Genomic DNA, 20,766 nt, shown 5'->3' on the forward strand with positions numbered 1-20,766 from the left:
CCTCTGACCACTGCTTTTCTTTCTCTACTTTTTAAAGATCAAAATATATCTCTCAGCTCTTATCTTCAGCCATTTTGTGGCTTCTACTGGATGCATTATTTTTCTTGGCATTCAAACATGGCATTTGGTGTTTCAGCTGGCAGATCTGTTCTTTGCTTCACTACTTCTTTTCCCAGAGTGGACACTGAGTCCCAGCTTACTTTCTATTCAGTGTGAAGCTTTTTGAAGACCAGCATTTTTTCTTTTCTGTCAACTCCTTAATGGCCTTTAGCTAGTTTAGGATGATAATTTGACTTTGGTCTTAATTAAGAAATCAAGCTACAATCAATCAAAATACAACTGTTTCTTTAAATTTCATACTTTTGCTTACATGCAGATTGCAATAAACACCTGTCTTTCTGCTGTAGACCTGACTATATTCAGCTTCACATGTATGTCTTCCACTTTTCATTCCTTCTGTCTGTTTCCAGGTTCAGTCAAACACAGTTTAGGCAGAAAAGCAAAGGGAACTATTATCATATCAAATGCATAACATGCATTACATCAAACATTTCATACTTCAAGTATATTCTTATTTTTATTACCTAAGTAATAATCAAGTAATTGGTTATCTAGGAGGAAGTAAGGAATTTTCATTTCTCACTGTTTGGAGGCTGGAGTAACCAATCAAGTAGAGCCTTATTACACTGATGTTTACATATTTAAGAATAGATTTTTACTTGACTTTAGTTGTTAGCTCATGTTATGACTATGCTTACGAATATAAAAGTAAGTAGTATGGTATCACGTAATATAATTTTGAAATAATTCATCAGTTTATATATAAATATGAGTTTTGTTATTTTTTCCTTGAATACGTGTATAAAAAGATTATACACTAAAGCTTAATGTTTTTAATGTTCAGAGTGTATAAATCAAAGAGACTTCTAGTGTTGAACTGAAAACATCTAGATTATTAACAGTGTTCAGAAAACTTCACTTGTCTAATAACTTTTTAGCAAATAGCAGAATTTCTGATAATACTGAAGAGCAAATGTAGCTTCAGATGGAATGCTTCATTTTAGTATTTGCTTAATCCTGTAATTCATATTGTACTTTAGTTTTTTAACTGCCAGTAAAAACAAAAGTGTATAAAAGTATATAAAAAGTATATAAAATTCAAACACAATCATGAAGAGCTCCTTGTACATAATATCTCATTCTCAGTAAAAAATATTTGAGAGGAAATGTGTCATATACTCATGATTCAGTAGCTATATTTAGAATTAGACAATGATGACATCTTGTGATGAAATTCTTGAATGGATTTGCCAGATCTTTGGCCTATATTTTCCTACTGGTGACATGTGGAAAGACTGCCCTTAGATTTCTAGGGAAATCTCTTAAGAAGCAATTAGAGGAGCACTGAAAGAAGAGATTCAAAACTGAGTATGGTGATGAGGACTTCACAGCATGCATTCAGAAACAAAACAAATTGAAGCAGACTTTTCAGTTGGTAGCAGTACAGGTACTGGAGGAATAAACTTAAAACTACAGAGAGAAAGCTGGCTGTTGATGTCCTCTGAGGGCATGTAGCATTCAACATCTGAATAACTTAACACTGAAGTCAAAAGAAAAAGTACTGACCAGGAAACACGCAAGAACCAATCTCAACAATAACAGACAAAACCCCCCAAACACTAGCCCAAGGAATACAGAACCTCTTGGTAATAGAGGAAATGAAAGATGCTGCTGGCAAGTGATGTTCTACTGAAGCTAATGTGGAAACATCTATACCACCTGGCACTTAAATTATGGCTGATTTGTTTCTTCACAAGAGTCAAATTTTGCCACAGCTATTTATTGGGAAAGAAATTACATTACTGCCTAGAAAAAAAAAGGCTCAAAAAGGTAGATGTCAATAAAATTCAGAGAATTTATTTTAAAAAAATCTCTAGGGTACAAGTTAAAGAGAAATCTGTGGGCTTTTCAACAGAACTCTGCTAAAGACCATAGTATAAGCTTCACCAATGGGAAGAAAAGAAAGTGTAAAAGACCAGCTTAGTTAAATTTTCATCTCTTCTTGCAACTTAGGCATAATGAGGAAAATTCCTCTCTTTACTAAGCGTGGTGGAATAACATGCATGTAGAGAAAAGTCAGAAGTGCCAAAGCACTCAGTGAGATGCAACTAGCAAGAGAAATTTAAGATTTAATATAACATGCATATATCAGTACATTAATAGATAGAGGAACAAAGAAATCTTCAGCACCTAAGAGAGGTACTGCAGGAAAGGAAAACCTGCTTGGAGTAAGTGCAGAGAGGGCAAAAACATACAGTGATTTTTTATTACACATGTTTATTGAAGAGGTCTTCAGTGAACATATGACATGCAGTTAATCCTAGAGGGAGAACCTCAACTGTAGATAAGGAAGGAACAGATTACATAGGTTAGGGATCTTGCAACTTATTTAATGAACTTCAATTTGTGTCACATAGCTGGCTGAAAAACTTAGTACTGTTAGTGGGTTTCTGTGAGAATTCTTGGAGGATGGTATCAGGTACTAAAAGACTAAACACGAATGACATTGAACTTATCTGTAAAAGAGGAAAGGAAGGAGAATGTGGGGAACTATTTTCGATTCACAGAAAAGTCAATGAACATATAAACTACTTAAAGTAGCTAGAAAATAAAAAAGAAATACATAAGAGGCAATATGGAGTTGCCAAGTGCAAACATATTAAAGCAATCGAATTCCATTCTAGGAGTGGCTATCAGATTTTGTAGGTAAGAAAAGAACAGTAGATGTCCAGTATTTGGACTTTAGTTAAGGTTTTGACATTGTCTCATGTGGTTTTTTTGTAAATTAATTAAGAAAGCATGAGCTTGATGGAAATGATGGTAGGTCAGATGGATGAATCTTACTCGTAATGGCTGAATTCAGGCTTCAGGAATGTAGGGCTGCATTGAGTACATCTGAGCCACTAATACTGAGTTAGATAAGCAGGCACTTTGTTATTGTTTATCATATCTAAATGCCTGAAGCATGGCAAATGGCACTGGAAGTGCCTTAGAGGACCTCCTCAGATGTAGCTGTCTAAAACTAGCTAAAATGAAGCTTCCCCTCATATCCCCAGGACAAAATTATGAAGGTGATATATTGAAGCATCCAAATAGATTATTAAGGAGATTATAACCTCGGTTACATTCAGCAACATCTTGAAGACTTTTGAGTATTTGCTAGAATGAAAAGAATAATGGTTGGGGGATAACTGCCCTTGGTCTGAATCTGAATGGAAATGTTCACTGTTTTAAATCCCTTTGCGTCTATTTTGTAATGATTCTGTGACTACTGTAATAACATGATTTAGAAGGAAAGTGTCTACAAGGTAAAGTAAAAAGAAGAAATACTACAGTTTGCTATTTTCTTTGCCTACAATTTTTTCTCTATAATAAAAAGTGTTTCAAGACATGCGTAGCAGTATTTTTGTGTTAGTTGGAGCTTGGTAGCTGTTCAGAGGTTTGTTATTCAGAGTTTACTTATATTTGCAAATCACTTCAAAGGGAATAATCAAAAAATATTCTACTTCAGAAAAAAAAAATTAACGTGGGTTATGGATATCATATCATCACGATTAAAGCTAGAATTGTTTCAAATCAGAGCAATTAAAATAATGACTAAGGAAATAATTGTTGAAGGTCATTCCACGTCAAAATAATCTACAATCGTTTTAGCACTGTGCTGGGCTTTTGAGAGAGCCACTTCTGTCAGATATGTTCCAGCATATGGAGGGTGATTTACAATTTTATAATTCTACTAGGCATGAAGTCTTTTTTGGTTACTATCCATAAATGCACTAACCAGTTGCTGTGTGTATACAAGTGCACTGTAGTCAGAATTTTTTTGGTCAGCTGAGCGTGTACCTATCCTCAAGTGCCCTCATCGTTTCACCTCTCAGGGTAGAGTTTACGGAATTATCTTCAGTTTCTTGATCTACAATTTTAGTTTAAAATGTAATATACGGATAAGCCTTTTTCTTACAGCTGATGTAAGCAAAATTCTTTTTGCATTTAGCAAGTTTATATTTTACTGAAGTTTTTTTGTTGCCCTTTGTGAGAACAGTGCCTTTTCCTCTGCTTGGAGGTAATCCTAGCATCACATGCAGCATCTATGTCAAGTTCTTCCACAAACAAGATCTGATTGCTTTTTGATGTGCCCACTATATATTTGTGTTTCTACTTCATGTAGAACATATTTAATGCCAGAGATTGACAACAGGTCACAGAGCACTGTACCTTTTGTACAGTACACTGTACCTTTTGTACATTTTGTGGTGTACTTTCTCAAATCTTTCATATCAGGATGAAAGTTGTAGACAGTCATCATACAAAACTTATTTTCTTTGTTTATTTTTCCTTTTCTACTGTTACGACCAAGGTTATTATTGATGATTTCTCTTTTGCAGTATGGGGAAAATGGTAAGAAATCTTACTCTTCAGACATGGGACATGAGTTTGAGCACAAAGTAGACATGACTTCAGCAGCCTAGGAAAAGATGGAATCAGGTGGGGCCACAGACAGAAAAGTTGAATGAGAGGGATAAATGCTCGTGTTGTGCCCTTTATATCTGTAATATAATTAGAATTGGATAAACCTTTGACTACCCAAAGCTACATGGCTTGGTTTACTCTCTTTCTTCCATCTGTTCCACTGCCACTACTCAGATATGAAGCCTTCATCATCCCTAGTGTGGTTCTGCCTCTAAAAGCTAAAATCTCACTCAGAAGTCATCAAACTTTCTTAACAAATGAAGCCTTGTTAGATTGGCCCTTTTCTATTTGCTGCCATATGGTTGCAGTTTTGGCAAAGTGGTCTTCCTCCAAAGCTGTTAATATCCTCCCTCCTCCAAGGGCTGAAAACAGATAAAATATAAGTACTTAATTAAGGCAGAATTTTAATTGGATATGTGTAGGCATGTTGGCATAAGGCAGATTTCACAGTGGTAAGTTATATACTTGAAATTATATATTTTTATTGCAATTTAGTCCCTGTTTTGCAGCATTTATCTTTTCCTTTTTAAATCTCTGAGTGATTAAGCTAAGAGCTTTGATAAGGTGGATTTCATTAATAGAATTTAATAAAATGAGCCATGCACCTTCTCATAAAGCGGGAGACATCTTAAGCTTACAGTTTTGAACACATAACTTTATAATTTTGCAGTAGCCAACCACAACAACCAGACTATAAAATAAGGATAACATTACTTCCCTCCCAACTTCCACCTTTCCTTTGAAGCTGATATGCTGTGCAAAAAGACAGAAATATCTGTAGCATCATAGATACCAAAAAAAAGTAAAAGGCAGAGGGAACCTGACTCTGTATCTGATAGAAGAGGGACCCAAACAGAGGAAACAGCTTCAGCAGCTGGTCACTGCTCCCAGTGCTGTTTGAAGCCTCTTTAATAGGAAATGCAGATGCAGTCTGAAGTTTTTAAGATGCAAGTCTTTGAACTCTTTAGCATCAATTATAGGACTGCGCTTTAGGGAAGAGAGCCACACGTTTGGGTTTGATTCTACACTTTCTTGTATCTTATTAATAACTGGAAAGTGAAGGTGGAATTTTAAGTTGCAGTGGTAGAACAGCTGGGGGGAATTTGTGTAAATGAAGTCAATATGAGATGTTACGGAAGGTGAAATTGATTCTTCTTTTAGGCAAAACTGGTTTCAGTCACACATTCTCTTAGGGACTTTCTCACACTCAGGACCCAAAAGCACCAAGGTGTGCATGTGTGCATGGCCAAGGTGCCTGTCCATGGTCATTTATGTGCGTTGTGATAGGCTGACTATTGCATTCTTATTGTATTTGTAGAGTTCCTTTTGATTAGAAAAAGTAAACTAGTTTTTCATAGATCTTTAGGGATCAACAGTTGCTATGATGCAGTCCTTTTGATACAAAATTTTCTTCAGTGACGCTTATTGATTTTGCTTCCTTTTCTCAGATATTTTTAGGTCATCCTTTTGGAATAAGAGGAAGATGAATATCACATGCAGTGTGCTGTAGTGTTGTTGCTGTAGCATAGGGTCTTCTCCTGATAGGTTGACTGAGCTGTTGTTTTATCAGAGCACACTCCTTCTCATCCTGACAGAAACATACTCCCTAGTGTTTTGCCACTGGCAGCGATGTCCTTGGTTATCAGTACAGACTATACCTTTAATTCTTCGAGGCACTGTTTCTTCTGGTGCTTTCACACAGATATTTCTATCCATGCATTATTCATACCAATCTTCATATTTCTGTTTCTATTATCTGCATTTCAAAATATTTGAATGGTAATTTAAGTGTATGTAATCATCTAGATTATAAAATAGTGGAGAACAGAAGCCACATGTAGCTGCAAAATATGAGGAAGAAATATTTTTGGCATCTATTTACTGAGAACATGATAAGTCCTAATGTATTGCATGGCACTGAACTTACCAAAAGATCATATAAATTCTACAGAAAATATCACATATAATTGGGTTGATGTTTTCTTGACTTCTACGCTGTAAAAGCCTAAACAAGAGATAAAGATACATCTGTTTTAATGACCCATTGAATCCCAAACCAAACCTTATAGACAACTGGGCAAACTGCAGGATAATTGTAGAGCTTTTAGCTGTTTTATAGTAAATGCAATGGAAGTTGGATGCAAAAAGCTGCAGGCATTTACTTTATTTTCTGTTATTCATGTATTCCTATTATATTAGTAATTTTACCCTATAGTTTCATAAATGTAATATTCAGCTATATGCTCTCCATACACCAATTAATCAGAGGTGTGTTTGAAACAGACTACAAAGGAAGACACAGGCTAAGCAGAAAATAAAATAAAAATATAAGTCATCAGACCATATTTGTCCATGGAGTCTTTAACTCTGATACATCTTCCTTTTACATTTCCACTCTCTCTTTAAGTGCCTGTTAACATAAACCTTTTATCTCTGTCCATGCTTTTTGCTTTTTCTCTTCAGTGTTAGGCTTCTTTTTCCAAAACTGTTGCAAAGGAACTCAGTCATTATATTCACAGACTTAAATAAATGATTTCTGGTATATGTCTTCTAGAAGGAATAGAGAAGATTGATAGCAAACAAAGAAACTTAGAAAAATGGAGCTACGATATTATAAATATTGATATTCATCAGAGAGTAAATGTATAGCCTAATTCTTGTCAATTTAGGTTGTAGTCTACTCATAGCCATCAGACCTGGTCATGCCAAATTTAGATACTCTGCAATAGGACTGCTTGAACAAAGGAGTCTTCTACAAACTTTCTTTTAACTGGAGGATTGACATGTACTTTTGACTTAATATGCTGAGAGTTCTGAGGTATTTCCCCACATCAGATATAATATTTTAGTGAAAAAAGCATAGAAAATTCAGACCCCATTCCAATAGTGATATTTTTTCCCTTTTAAAAAGTAAAAAGTTTGGCAGTCTGGTCTGCTGTACTGTTATTTCTGAGAAACCAAACTTCTTCCCCCCCCCCCCCAGAATACAGTGATGTATTCTTCCTTGGAAAATATATACTAAAAATTTTGTCAGATCTAAAGGCACTTATGTTTTAATTTCTAGAAATACTTTTTCTCAGAAAGAGGAGTAATGCATACCAAATCCCTACCATCTCTTCTTTTATTTTGTTATTAAACTAATATCTGATCCTTATGTTCTACTATTAAATATGGTTAAAACAGAAGTCTTTATGACCACAAACATGAACAATTTATGCACAGTTTGAATATACTACTCAAATCTAAGAAAATTCAAATAGTGTACTTACCACTGTTTCTAAAGCCTTGTTTCAGTATTTTTAAAATATTCTCACATTAAATAATTTCTCTTTAGAAGATGTGAGAGACATTGAGTTGCAAAGAAGACATGTATGTTAATAAGTAGATGTGTCATGATATAGACCTATACTATATTCATATAAACCCATATTATCTGTTTTGAGACAGAGTGCAGAATAGTGTGAATACACAGAATGCAAAACTCAGAAAATCAGATTTTCATTGACTTCCACAGTCATGAAACTCAGAATATATTGACAAATAATAGTAAAATGGAGAATTAAGTAGCACGATGTTAAGGCATGTTTGGGTACAGTGCTTAGAAGAATTGTATATGTTTCTGTACAGAAGATCAGAATTAACTGAATAACAGTTATTCTCACTTTAAAAGTTTGGATATACCTGCCTATGGCCTAACCTTACAAAATCACACTGATAAAAACAAATAAGGTTAGATCTCAAATTAATCGGTTGTGAAAGTTGCTTAAAAATATTACACGTATTACTTCCTGGCTTCTATTGGTAGTAAATGGGTCCCTAACTCAAAAGTGGATTTTAAAACATTTCTGAGGATAATAATGTTAATGCTGCAATCTGCTCTTCCTGGTCAATTCGCTGCTCTGTTGGACCAGTCCCTGAAGTCACTGAGCTGTATAGAATGTATCTTTTTGCACTATGAAGTTGAATACATTGCTGAGCTTTGCCCATCTAGAAAGGAGATAAAAGGATCAACAAAAGTAGATTGCAGATTTCAGAACTTGAAAAAAGATTGATTAAAACATTTTCAAAGTTATTTCCAGTAAGACTGAGGCCTTGGCTATGTCTCCACTGAACCACAACAGTACAGGAGGGGTACTAATATTCTTTGTCATTTCCACAAGGACAGTTGGGCTGGATTTCACAAAGTTAATGCCAGAGTGTTTGTTGTTGTGCCTAAAAAGTAACAAGCCAATGATGCCCTCATTCTATAATGCTCTCATAATCATCCTACTGTAACTCTAGAGGTTGATACTTTTTTCAAGCCATGATAAATGACATGAAAAGAATTATCAGATTACTTGAAAGTTTTAGAAGCCACATGCTTAGGTTCAGCTTTTTCCTTGCTGTTTAATCAGTACCTTGCAACTTTGTAGCCATTTACAGACATGTATATTAATATTTTATTCAACTTTTTTGACTAAATTGAACAGCATTTATTTCTAAAGCAGAATCAAATTCAATATAAGGTTGAAAAATGTATGTAGCATAGGAATTAGCACATCAGTGGAGTTAAAAGTATCTGATGAAAAATGAAGCTTTCACAACCTCTGGCCAGGAAATACTTTAAAGGCAACAGAATATTCCTAACGTCTAAAATAGATTTTACAGATTTGCCCTTATTAATCACTTTATTATTTTCATATGTGGTTGCTAAGGGCAAATCTCTAAAACTTTGTACACTATCTCTGGTGGTGGTTTATATGAGATGATAGGGATGTTAATCGTACAAATATATTAGGATTAAAGATGTTATGACAAGTGAGACTATGATGAAGTTTATCTTTCATGAATTATATAGAGATCTAAGTCTACTAAAACTGAATTAATAACAGTTTCTTGAAAGTTCAGCTGATTCACTCATGTTTCCTTCTAGTAGTCCTTAGATTTAAATAGATAGGGATCCTTGGAAGCTCACATTTCTAGTAATCACAAGAACATCACATGCTAGTTGAAAAATCTTTGGCTTGTTATAGACTTTACGGCACACCAAATTGTTTCTAGTTTTAATTCCACCTACAGAAAATGAAGTAATTCAGAATATTGAAGTTATTAAAGTGAATCCGTTTGCTTTCTAACCCAGGCTGTTAACCTGATTTCATGATTGTACCACTAGGATCAGTATCTTCTTGTTTCATATCCCTATTTTCAGGAAAACAGTGTATTTGAATGCCTTCATGTCCTTCAAAAATTATTTGCTATTTACTACTTACCACCCCTACATCATAACTTACGATACCAGGAACTTCACAAAACTGCTTTTCTACTTTTATCTGTTGCTGCCTTTAGCTCTTTATTTTAGGTTATTGCGTTATTTCAAGTCTGGGATGGTTGAGGTTAAATTATTGATTGCTAATATGAATTTCCATTAAATACTAATAATAGCATTTAGTTTAAAGTGGTGAGATTTTCTGGAATCTATTTCTAAAGTGTATTTATTATTCATGACTTCATGCATGAGTTTAGATAAATATTTCTTATGAACTCTGCTGTTTGACTGCTTTTCTATTTACGGGATATAATGGCCCCTCTCAGTTACTTAATGCTACTTCTGTTCTGTGATAGGCTATTTGAAATGTTTTATAGAGTATAATTCCAAAGAATATATTATCTTGTCAGTAGACAAATCCCCTACTTCCATATGAATGTGGCATTTATGTAGAGACCAGCCATTCTTCTCAGATTTATGCAAGAAAGAAATCCACGTTTGTGAGAGTTTTTGAACTATGAATAGCAAGAAATATAGACAGCTCTAGACCGGAGTGTAAGAGAATAACTGTAGGTGTTGGGTTTGCTTATTAAACCAGCTCAAGTTTTGATCTGCTTTGTAATATAGGAAATAATCATTAATATGTTACAAAAAATTAGCGGAATCAGTCTGATGAGTGTATTTTCAGCTAACCTGTACCTGTAGGACTACTTGAGCTCTTGCTGAGATCCATTAGTCTTAACAAATGAACTATGGAAGGAATGATTCCTGTAGTACAGTTTATGAAACTTGACCAGAAAGTTGCATTTTTTTCATTCCAATTTCTAAAACAAAAAGCCATGCAGGACTAAGTACAATACCATGAGATGTATTTGCACTTCTGTAAGCATCAACACAGATTCCTGAAGCAAGATCCTGGGCTCCAGAGGTGGGAGAGTGAGAATAGAGTTATCGGCATGAGGGAGCTCATAGACAGGATGAACAGGGTTTATATAATCTCATCCATATGCAAGCAGTCCAGTGAGTTGCCAGGGCTGTGCCAGCATGACACCCACTCAAGTAACATCTTTATTATTCATTGAAAGATGTTGCAGTTTTCTTTTGGTGCTGCAGAGCCTGTGTTAGCAGGGGATAAATATTACAGAAGGTCGTTATAGGGTTTTTGTGTAATAAAGTAAGTTGCTGTTGAGAACCTGACTTCTTGTCAGGGATGGTTGTTCCCTAAAGGCCAAGAGCTGTGCCCTCACCCACAGTCCCATGGGGTCTGCACCCAGTGAGCTGGTAGCACACTCCACTGACCACCCCAGACAGGCCTCTGAGAGATGACTTGGTCCAGGGTCCGTTGAGGGAGCCCAGCCAGGAACAAAGGGAGACTGGGTTAGGGATAGAAATGGAGATAATGCTGTAACATGGGTTCATAATTCATGCAAGAGGCAGGGCTGAAGATGGGGCTGGAAAAAAGACACAATTTATGTCTGAGGGGTCTATCCAGGAGAAAAACTACCTACATCCATCTTGTGGTTAGGATCAGAGGCATGGCCAGAAACTGGCACTGCTTCGCATTGCTGGGGCAGTAACCAATGGTCCCAGACTTACCCGAAATGAGGTCCTGGGCTGTGGGCAGGGTTAGGAAGACCTGCGGAGATACTGGGCATGGGCATCAAGGCCCATTGGTGCCCTCAGAGCACAGATGCCTCTGGTTTTTGTTCATTATTATAATTTTGTTGTATCATATCAGTGAAATATGGTTGTGTCTGATTTATATATCATTATTTTCTAAAATTTTGGGTGTTCTAGAGAAGAAATAAATGAGGGGTAGTTCAGACAGGTTTTTTTAGTAAAGAGTTTCAAGTTACTTCTGCTTCCATTTAAACATACTTTTTCTACTACACATTTAGAGTATCAACTTTGCAATTAGCTGCTGGTTAATGTTGAAGAACTAATGCATGTAGCAGTTGTCGTGCTGTATCTAATCTATACCTCAAATACCTAATCCAATGTAGTCTCAACTCTAAAGAAATCTCAGGGGGTAATTTAATCTCAGATAAGTAATTTCATCTTTAAATGAACAGTTTTTTACCTGCTTTAAAGGATTTGAAAGGGGAAGTGGGATTAAAAATTAAGGAAAAGGAAAAAGGCAGATGCAAAACAAAACAACAAATTGTTGTAGCTGGAGGTGAAGGATGACAAAAGAGCAAGTGTTCATACTTTACAAGGAGAATAAGTAGAAGTGGGATAAGTAGGGAGCATAGAAAATGAATTATAAAATGAAGCTAGAAGAAACAGAGAGAAGAGAAGAGAATTCTCTAATCACCTGAGGAGTTCACTCTAAAATCTGGTGCATCAGGGGCAAGGGAGCCTCTGAACCCAGCTAGGCAAAAGAAAACAAAGTGTCACACTGTGTAAGGTTGAATCTGATTTATAAAATAATCCAAAGAGAAATATTTAGCCTTCTATCATGTATACTTTCAAGATTCAGAATTTCAAAGATATGTGTCAGTACTGGCATCTCATTTCTACAGCTCTCCACAGGACCTTGCAGAGTTACCAAATCTATGAAATTGTTACCATTTTTTATCAGCTGTATTTAACTTCTTGAGCTATGTCTACTCTTTTTTGAGCACTTTCTTCGAATAGATCTGTTACCCAGTTCTGTGTTACCCAATTCTGCTTGTTTGCTAGTCCAGTGTTGCTCAGCACAGAGCTGTAAAAATATTTGCTCAAATTTGAAATTACATAAATTTGGGTTTACGGTGCCAGGAATTATAGTGCAGAGGGTTGAGCTTGCTTAGTATTTTTAGCAAAACTATGTAATATACATTTTATGTATATTTATACACTCAGTGTACTAGTTTTTAACAGTAGTCTAAAATCTTTACTGAATTAAATAAAATATTTTGATTGGTCATGGTGTCATGTAAATTTTCAAGGGTTTTTCTTTTTTCTTGCTAGACAAAAACAGTGAAAATGATTACTCATGGGTGGTGAGTGTAGTGTTACTATTATCCTGTAGAACGTCCCAAGACAAGCACAGAAATTGCTCTGAGACAGTAAGTCCTTTTTTCAGAAAATATTATTAACTTCCATTGAAGCCAGAATAAGGATGCACACATTTACCCCTTGGATGTGAATATGATTCCTGGACAAAATCACAGGCAACTGAAAGCTCTTTGTCCTACCAAAGGAATTTGCCTGAGATAGAATATCCCCATAGGATAGAATATCCCCATAGGATAGTGGGGATCCACTGAGACTGGGATTCATATCAACACTGCCTCCAGAAGTAGGAACTCCTTCAGTGCTCATGGAGAGGGGGGGAAAAAAGCAGCTGAATTCTAATTGCATCTTAATGGTGTCTTTCCTAAGTGCAATACAAGATTACAGTGATCTATTACCCTTGTGATGGCATTCAAAATGCAAAGAGACATTCCCTCAATTTCCTCCATTTCCCATGGATGGAGAGGATGACAGAGGAAGGATGGAAGATGAATCCAGCTCTCCTTTCAATCCTCTTTCTCACAGCATATTTCATCAACCACCAAACTGTCAGAAAAATCCATAAAGGACAATTAAGCATAAAGACACTATTTCTCTTTCAGGAAGGCATTGAGCTGCAAATTGCTGGAAACTGGGAGAATGCTAGGAAAGAATCACTCCATCTTATTCTTATGCTCTTCTGTAGTGATCTAATAGTAGCCACTGTGAATGAAGCTGATGAATGATGAAGCTAGATGAAGTTAGATGAACTAGATGAAACTGTGTTGTGATCCAATAGAGTTGAACCTGTGATCTTGCAGTGAAACATCTGTCTGTTTTAACTAATTTTTGCAATTCAGTAGCTTGCATCTTAGATTTCTGTTCTGTAAGCCAGGGATATAAATCTGACTGAAGTTAGGACTAATACAATGCTATATAATATAGTTTGATTATCCTGATGTCTTTAGAAAGAAATTATCCCCCAGATCGGAATCTGGAAAGACTAACTTTATCTCAAGCAATCTTGCTGCATGTTACTAAATAGCACATATATATATATATATATATATATATATATAGCTTGGCACTATAGGAATGACAGTCTTGAGTAGAACAACCTGCCCTGAGTCCTAGTCCAGTGGCTGTGCTCTAGAAAACAGATATTTTAATTTTCCAGTATGATCTGTTCCTCGTTCACTGAACAGGGTGGGTTCTGAAGGAGACTAAATTAAAGTTGCCAAAGTGATCACCTGAACATGAAAAATACTCTAACTTTGAAGTTTCTGTAATAAATATATGTTTTAGGAAATAGTGGAGTACTTTGACTGAGCTGTTTCTGGGAAAATAATACATCAACAGTCAGAAATCCAAAGTCGTAGAAAGGCCAGTGGGGTCCACAAAGTACAGTTCACTGTTGACAAATAATCTGTCAAGTAAAATGAATTGTCTTTGTTGAATTTGTAGTTATAGTTATTATAGATACAGCTATTGTACTTACATAGTGGTAAGGTAGAGTTATAATCAATATTGATGTAAAAATCAGAAAAGAACTGTGAGGATGATTTTCCTGGTCAATAAGGGTTGTTCCATTAGCTTGATTAGCTGTGATCTGAGAGCTATTTTTGTGAGTTCTGAGCTACACATAAGCAATGGAATGTAACCTTTAGATTATAAATACTAGATAGTGTTATTTAAATTCAAGCTGTTACTATTGATTTTGTTTTGTTTCTGTATGTCATGAAAAATGTCTCTAAAAGCACTTTCAGAGAAATATTCAGCATCACCAAACATGATCTTCCACAGTGTCATCATCATCCAAAGAGCCAGGCTGCTGACAGAAGTTACAGATTTTATGTAAGGCATCCAGGTTTTTCAGAGTTTTATGAAAAAGACCGTTTAAAATCTAAGCCTTTTGAGTAGCCTAATAATATAACTGAAATGCATACGATAAAGCAGAACACTGCATACACTTCTTGGAACCTACTATACTTCTCCCATAATAAACTTTCTTTAATTATAGTGGCCTGCTGGATGTTAGGCACAGTTGTTCTGATACAACATCCTGTTCCTAGCTATTCTTATCTCCTCTCAGGAATACATGTTGTTAGATTCATTTGTTCACTAGAACACCCTGTCATGCTAACTGCTGTAGCACAGGTTCTGTCACAATGTCGACAGGTAACTTTTTTATCTGGCTGAAATAATATAAAGAGAAAAATTATATCCTGTTTAGCGTTGGGTAAGGGTGAAGGCTTTAATAATAATAAAAAAAAGTTTACAGTACTTACTGTAGCATCCGTTTCTTCTCCAGCTCTGCTAAACTCTCTACCAGCTTACCTAAATGAACCATCCTTCCATATTGTGATATATTCTCCACTCAGAAATTTTTTGGTCAGTAGCTACTGAAATTCTCCGGATTTTGATTCCTTAAGACCAGAAGTGTTTAGCAATGTTTGAAAGGTATTTACCTACTAAAAAAAGAATTGTTTATAATAGTCTATTCATAATGACTAGGGGAGCACCTCCTCTAGAAATAATCACTGCAGTTCTTTCTTTTCCTCAGTCAAAAAACAAATAAAGAAAAATCAAGAAAGAAGAATCCATATTGTTAACAGAAAATAAAATTGATGAGACCTTAAATTACTTAGCATTTAGAGCAGATATGCCTTACAACATATTTGAAATCATGTGCTCTCTGATATCACAGATTCAGTCAATTCCAAACCCCACAATAAATATATTCTGAGTCCCCTTGGGAACAAGATGTCTTGTAGAAATTGTTGTATAGTGTACCAGATGGCATATTTCTTGTAGACATCACTTCACTGTGCTTCTTCTATTGCTTTGGAGAAGGAAGAACCAAGTGCTGCTATCTCTGTAAGAGACTTACATGTCAGTTTTCCTGTGCGGGAAAGGGTACATCTTTTTTGATTGTGGTATCACAGAAGGATTATCATGGCATTTAGGTCCTTTGAAATCATAGGAAAGCACAGCAATATGTAGATGTGTTGCAAGTAAGACAATCCCATACAGTAAGTTTTTCAATGTCAGGACCAGCTTTAGGTATAAGCAAAGTAGGCACTACCTGCAGCAGCACAATAGTGGGGCTAGCACCGAGTCATAGACTAGCAAAATTAAGAGATAGCCTTTAGGCTCAAAGCAGTAGCTTCTGCTCTAGGTTACAACTGCACTGGCTCAGAAAAACTGTCCAAGCAGCCCCCCTGAGGTAAGACACCTGAACTGGCTAAAAATCTGAAGATCTAAAGAGCTGCAAGTTCCCTAATACAAACATTCCTGTCTCTGTTCTGTGCTCTCCTTTGCCTTGCTACAACCTTTGGCTGAAGAAGGAGCAAAAAAAATCTTGCACATCCCAAGATGCTTCAGCAATAAGACAATAGTCAGGGATGAGGACTAGGCAGCCAGCTGACTGTGTTTCTCCCTAGTTTCTTTCCCCTTGCTGAGCAACCTTATGTTGTGTTGATGGATTCAGATGTTTAGTTACACTGGCAAAGGACACTGGGACGAGCAGCTATAATCATCCAGTGCTGGAGCCATGGAGATAGTTAGACACAGTACCAACAGCTACATGAGGAAATGTGTCTGGGGAGCCACTCAAAAACTGAATTTTGCCTACACTGTTGCTAGGCATAGAGCCAAGCACTTCTCATCGTTGGCAGCATAACTTCCATGCTGCTTATAGTAAGGTAAGGAAGAAGCAGTTTGACCATGAAACTAATATACTGATTATTGTCTGTGCCTTACTGTGGGCAGAAAATTTTTGTTAGTGTTAGTTAGGGTGACACAGTGCAGAGACATTTGTGTCTATGCATATATAGGAAATACAGGCACCAGTCATGTATAATCCTTTCAAAGGGACTATGCTTCACTAGATCTCTTTCCAATATCAGTTTTTCTGCTTGTGGGGGAAAGGGAAAGACAAAATCTGGATTTTTTTTTTCAAAGAAGTTTATGATTTCTCAGCCGACTAAGAAAAATTCAGAAAGGATTTAATTCTCATCTTATTTAAGATAACTTTGTTCTCAATTTGCCCTCTTAAGATTTTGTCCAGCCTCTCAGATTTGCCTATTCAAGGGAAGTCCCCTATATTTCAACTCAACATAGCCTACCTTTCTCCTTGCTACTGACTGGGCACAGCCTATATACAAAGGTATTGATTCACAGTAGAAAAAACTCTGCAAAATAGGGATGATTTCTAGACAGGTGTGAACAAATGCATTTGGATCTCCATGAGACATAGACTCCTATCAACTTGGTGTACCTACTTTCTCTGAGAATAAATTAATTATCCATTTGTTTATTTGAAGTAAATTTAGCTATTAGAAAATTCCTAAAAGTTTCTTCAGCAATTGCAGATTTACTAGTGCTTGATAAGTCTTCAGTACTTTTTTTAAAGATCTAGTAAATCTTTCATACTTTGTGTAGTAGTATCAAATCAGTAAGAATACATAGAGTAACGTATGATCTCATAACAGACTTGTTTTGGGCAATTTTCCAACCTCATGGAAGATCTTCTATGGCTCAACTAAAATTGTTCTACAAAACATTATGGACTTCAGTTTGCATGAGTTGTTTCACAAATCCAAGCAGCAATATCAGAGTGAAAGGTCAGCCAGTTTTAGTCCAAGGACTAATCAGATTGGAGTTGAAACTCTTATAATATTCCTAATTCTAAATATCCAGCTATATTTCGGATCTGTTCTGTGACTGCTCAGGGATTCTCTGCATGGCACTTGCAGAGACTTCGTATTATAACATTTTGGTCAGACTATAGGTTTGGATTTCTATGAAACAGTTTTCTGCTATATCTACCATCATCAGTCCCAAATGATGCCCTTGACAGATATCTATAATTTCCTTATGCCTGGAATTAAATTCCTCCTTAGAGATAGTTGTTGCTCGAGATCTACAATGGACAAGAAAAACAAAAAAAGTACTTAATGTGTTCAATAAATGAAGCTCTGCTGAACAGGGTTCCTCTTAGAATTTTATCCTGAATATACCCATTTTCTGCCTTTTTTGCTAAATCCTTTCATCCTGTTGTGAAAAGCAAAAGTTTAGTACACATTCCTTTCAGAACAAAGGAGTAAAATATTTCCATTTCTAGAAAAACTGTCTCAAAAATGGAATGTAGATAGAAAATACATCATGAGGAGTTTGGTTTCTTTTGCAGAAAATGAACTTTGCTTTCATTTAAAATTCATCATCTTTTTTTTTCAGTTATAGTTGATAAAATATACATCCTCTCTAGAAATCATGCAAATCTTATATGTGTGCTTGCTGTCATTCACGTTTTTGCAAGAAAGGATATAAATTCGCAATTTTATTTAGTAGAAACATTCTTTTAATTATTCATTTGAAATGGTGACCTTTTCAAGTTGAATTATTATATGTCAGCATGAAGGTTTTCTTGTGTCTTATTTTATGGTTGAAGAAATCATGCAGATAATCTAATTACTTTGACTAAAATTGTTGTGCCATTTATGTGTTTTTCTGTACTACAGGAGAGAAACTGTGAAATGTATTCATTATTGATTCATTAAAGGGTTTTCCTATTATACAAGCAGAGATGCAGACCACTACCTATCTTATATTAAAAGGGGTAAGGGGAAGATATAGTAAACCGTGCCATAGGCTATGGTTTATATATTACATTTCTTAATGTCTTGTGAAATGTAAAAATCTACAACAAACAGATATGTAAAGCGTAACTGGTATGAAGATTTTATTCAGATTTAAGTGCTCTAGGTTGCTTTTGAATCTTGCTATTTTCTGCATTTGTTTTGACTGCTCTCATCATTCAAGATTGACGCTTGGATGGGTGTGTAGGAGGAAGCAGCAGCAGCAGGCTTACAGCTTGCAGACAAAAAAAATCTGCCTTATCTGATGGCTATTATTGAAAATGCGAGGTGTAGCCTAGGCTGGGTAATGAAGGGGAGCGAGCGAGGGGGAGCAAGAAGCATGGGGATGCATACTGATGAGTGTAGGAGTACTTGATAAAAAGAATTCTTGCTGCTGGCAGTGCATTGCTCATTGTGGAGTATTCCAACAATCGCATATAACGGAGAACAGCTTAGCTGACAGCTTGATATGCTTTTTTTTTTCCTCCCTACTGTATGACGTACTGGTCTGTAGTAAAGATTAATAACTAAGAAATGTAGAGCTGCGATCAGATCTTACGCTATATACTGCCCTGAAAACTATGTTTTACTTCTGACTTTTCTGCTTGCTGGAAACATTAATCTGTCAAGCTGGCGGGCTCGTTTGATACCAACTTTTCCAGGAACACGATGTGGCAATGCCACCTCTCAGCCCAGGACTACCGCTATTATCCGGTGGATGGTTATTCGTTGCTTAAACGCCTCCCTCTTCACCCTCCTACAGGACCCCGATGCCCTGTCCAGACAGTGGGACAATGGTTGGAAAATATTGGGCTACCTCAGTATGAAAACCACTTGCTGGCTAATGGATTTGACAATGTGCAATTTATGGTAAGAAATCTTCTGTGCATAGCTGTGTATATACACTGTAGCTCTGCCTTTTTTTGTCTGTCTCTTATGTGCTCATAAAAACCTTAAAGCTATTCTGCATTGCACTGAGATCTGTTTGGTGTTTCACTTTTCTATGTGTAGCTGAATTAGTATATAAATTGTCCTTGTATAAACTTCCAAACTGTACACATTACAAAATATTCTAGCCTGAAATACGGTAAAATAAAAACTGAATATTAAGGTTCTTTCTCTCCCTCATAAATCTTCAGATTAAAGAAGAAAAATGCACCATTCTTTTAATCCATTGAAGGATTTTCATAGTATGTAAAAGCTGCAAGCACCCCTTTCTGCACTACATCACATTCTTACTTTTATTTCAACATTAACTTGCAATGATAATTAAATAACATGCAATGCCATTCTTGCCTTGAGAGGTATTTTAATAACAGAAAATTATTTAATGAAGTGTGCTCTCTCTGCAAGTGATTCTGAATGTCTCAGTTAAATATTTTTGCATCTTAGATAGTCAGGCTATGGGATTCACTTGTTGAAACTTATGCCCTGGGAGGAAAAGTAATGCATTCCTATTAATTGTTCCATTTTCATGTTTTAACTGTAGGCATTTATCAGGAATATTTGAATGAAATGAAATGTTAGGTACTTCAAGATTTACAGTATCACCATGTGGTGTAAAGTAACAGAGATCTGTCATGCACAAACTTTCAATTGTAATGAATATTGACAGTAAAGCGAGAAGCTTACTTGTAAGGCTGTTATATAATCACTTTTCTATCTGCTTCAGTATTCCCATTACCTCAACCTCTTCCAAAAATCCTGACTGCATTTCTTATAAAGTAGCAGACCCTAAAACATCTTTTAAAATACCTTTTAAAGATATTTTTAATAACCATGTATATGTTGGAACAGTTCTAACTTTTCATAACTTGCACACATCATATAAGAAACAGAAGTGAAACAGCATGAATTATGACTATAAAATCATCACATGAGTTGTAGTCTTCCTATTTAAATTATTTTGTGAACAACATTATATGCCATTACTGATCAGAAAATTAAGGCACGTATCACTGTCATTTCCACATAATAATAGTGCAGAGGTTTCTTCCTGTTTTTACATGGCTGCCATGTGATCATTTGCTTATTCATTAAAAATCATTAGAATCTTTGCCTTTAAGTATTCTTGAAAACAAAGCCGTGCTCAGCAATGTGAAAAAAAATAAAATCCAAGATGTGTTTCATGCTACGGTTTCCCAAAATGTAACTACATATTCTCATATGTGTTGTAGCATTAGTTACATAAGTAGATGACCATTTAGTCTTAAAGAGGTTACAGAAGGAAATTTTTCACAAGAGGCTGTAGGTGGCACAGCAAATGCAGAGGGGTACACCTACCACAGGTAGATTATGAGCACAAGAGAAGCCAGATAAACTACCCTGGAGGGCTTTTCAGTCATACCCTGACTCTGGAGGGGCCTGAACCACATT

The 20,766-nt window shown here is 35.8% G+C and overlaps 1 protein-coding gene across 1 annotated transcript in view; it reads left to right on the forward strand.

The window, feature by feature from the left end:
- Nucleotides 1-19,286, forward strand: part of LOC113997404 (ankyrin repeat and sterile alpha motif domain-containing protein 1B-like) — a gene marked incomplete at its 3' end in the record, with an annotated part of 224,260 nt that extends 204,974 nt beyond the window's left edge. The window contains exon 15 of the mRNA XM_027739205.2: nt 19,154-19,286. Coding sequence (XP_027595006.2) covers nt 19,154-19,286 — 133 coding nt within the window. The remainder of the gene's footprint in view (nt 1-19,153) is intronic.
- Nucleotides 19,287-20,766: the final 1,480 nt, after the last annotated feature.

The sequence above is a fragment of the Pipra filicauda genome, unplaced genomic scaffold (genome assembly GCF_003945595.2).
Source record: "Pipra filicauda isolate LSUMZ 115617 unplaced genomic scaffold, ASM394559v2 scaffold334_size1588553_pilon, whole genome shotgun sequence".
NCBI classification, from domain to species: Eukaryota; Metazoa; Chordata; class Aves; order Passeriformes; family Pipridae; genus Pipra; species Pipra filicauda.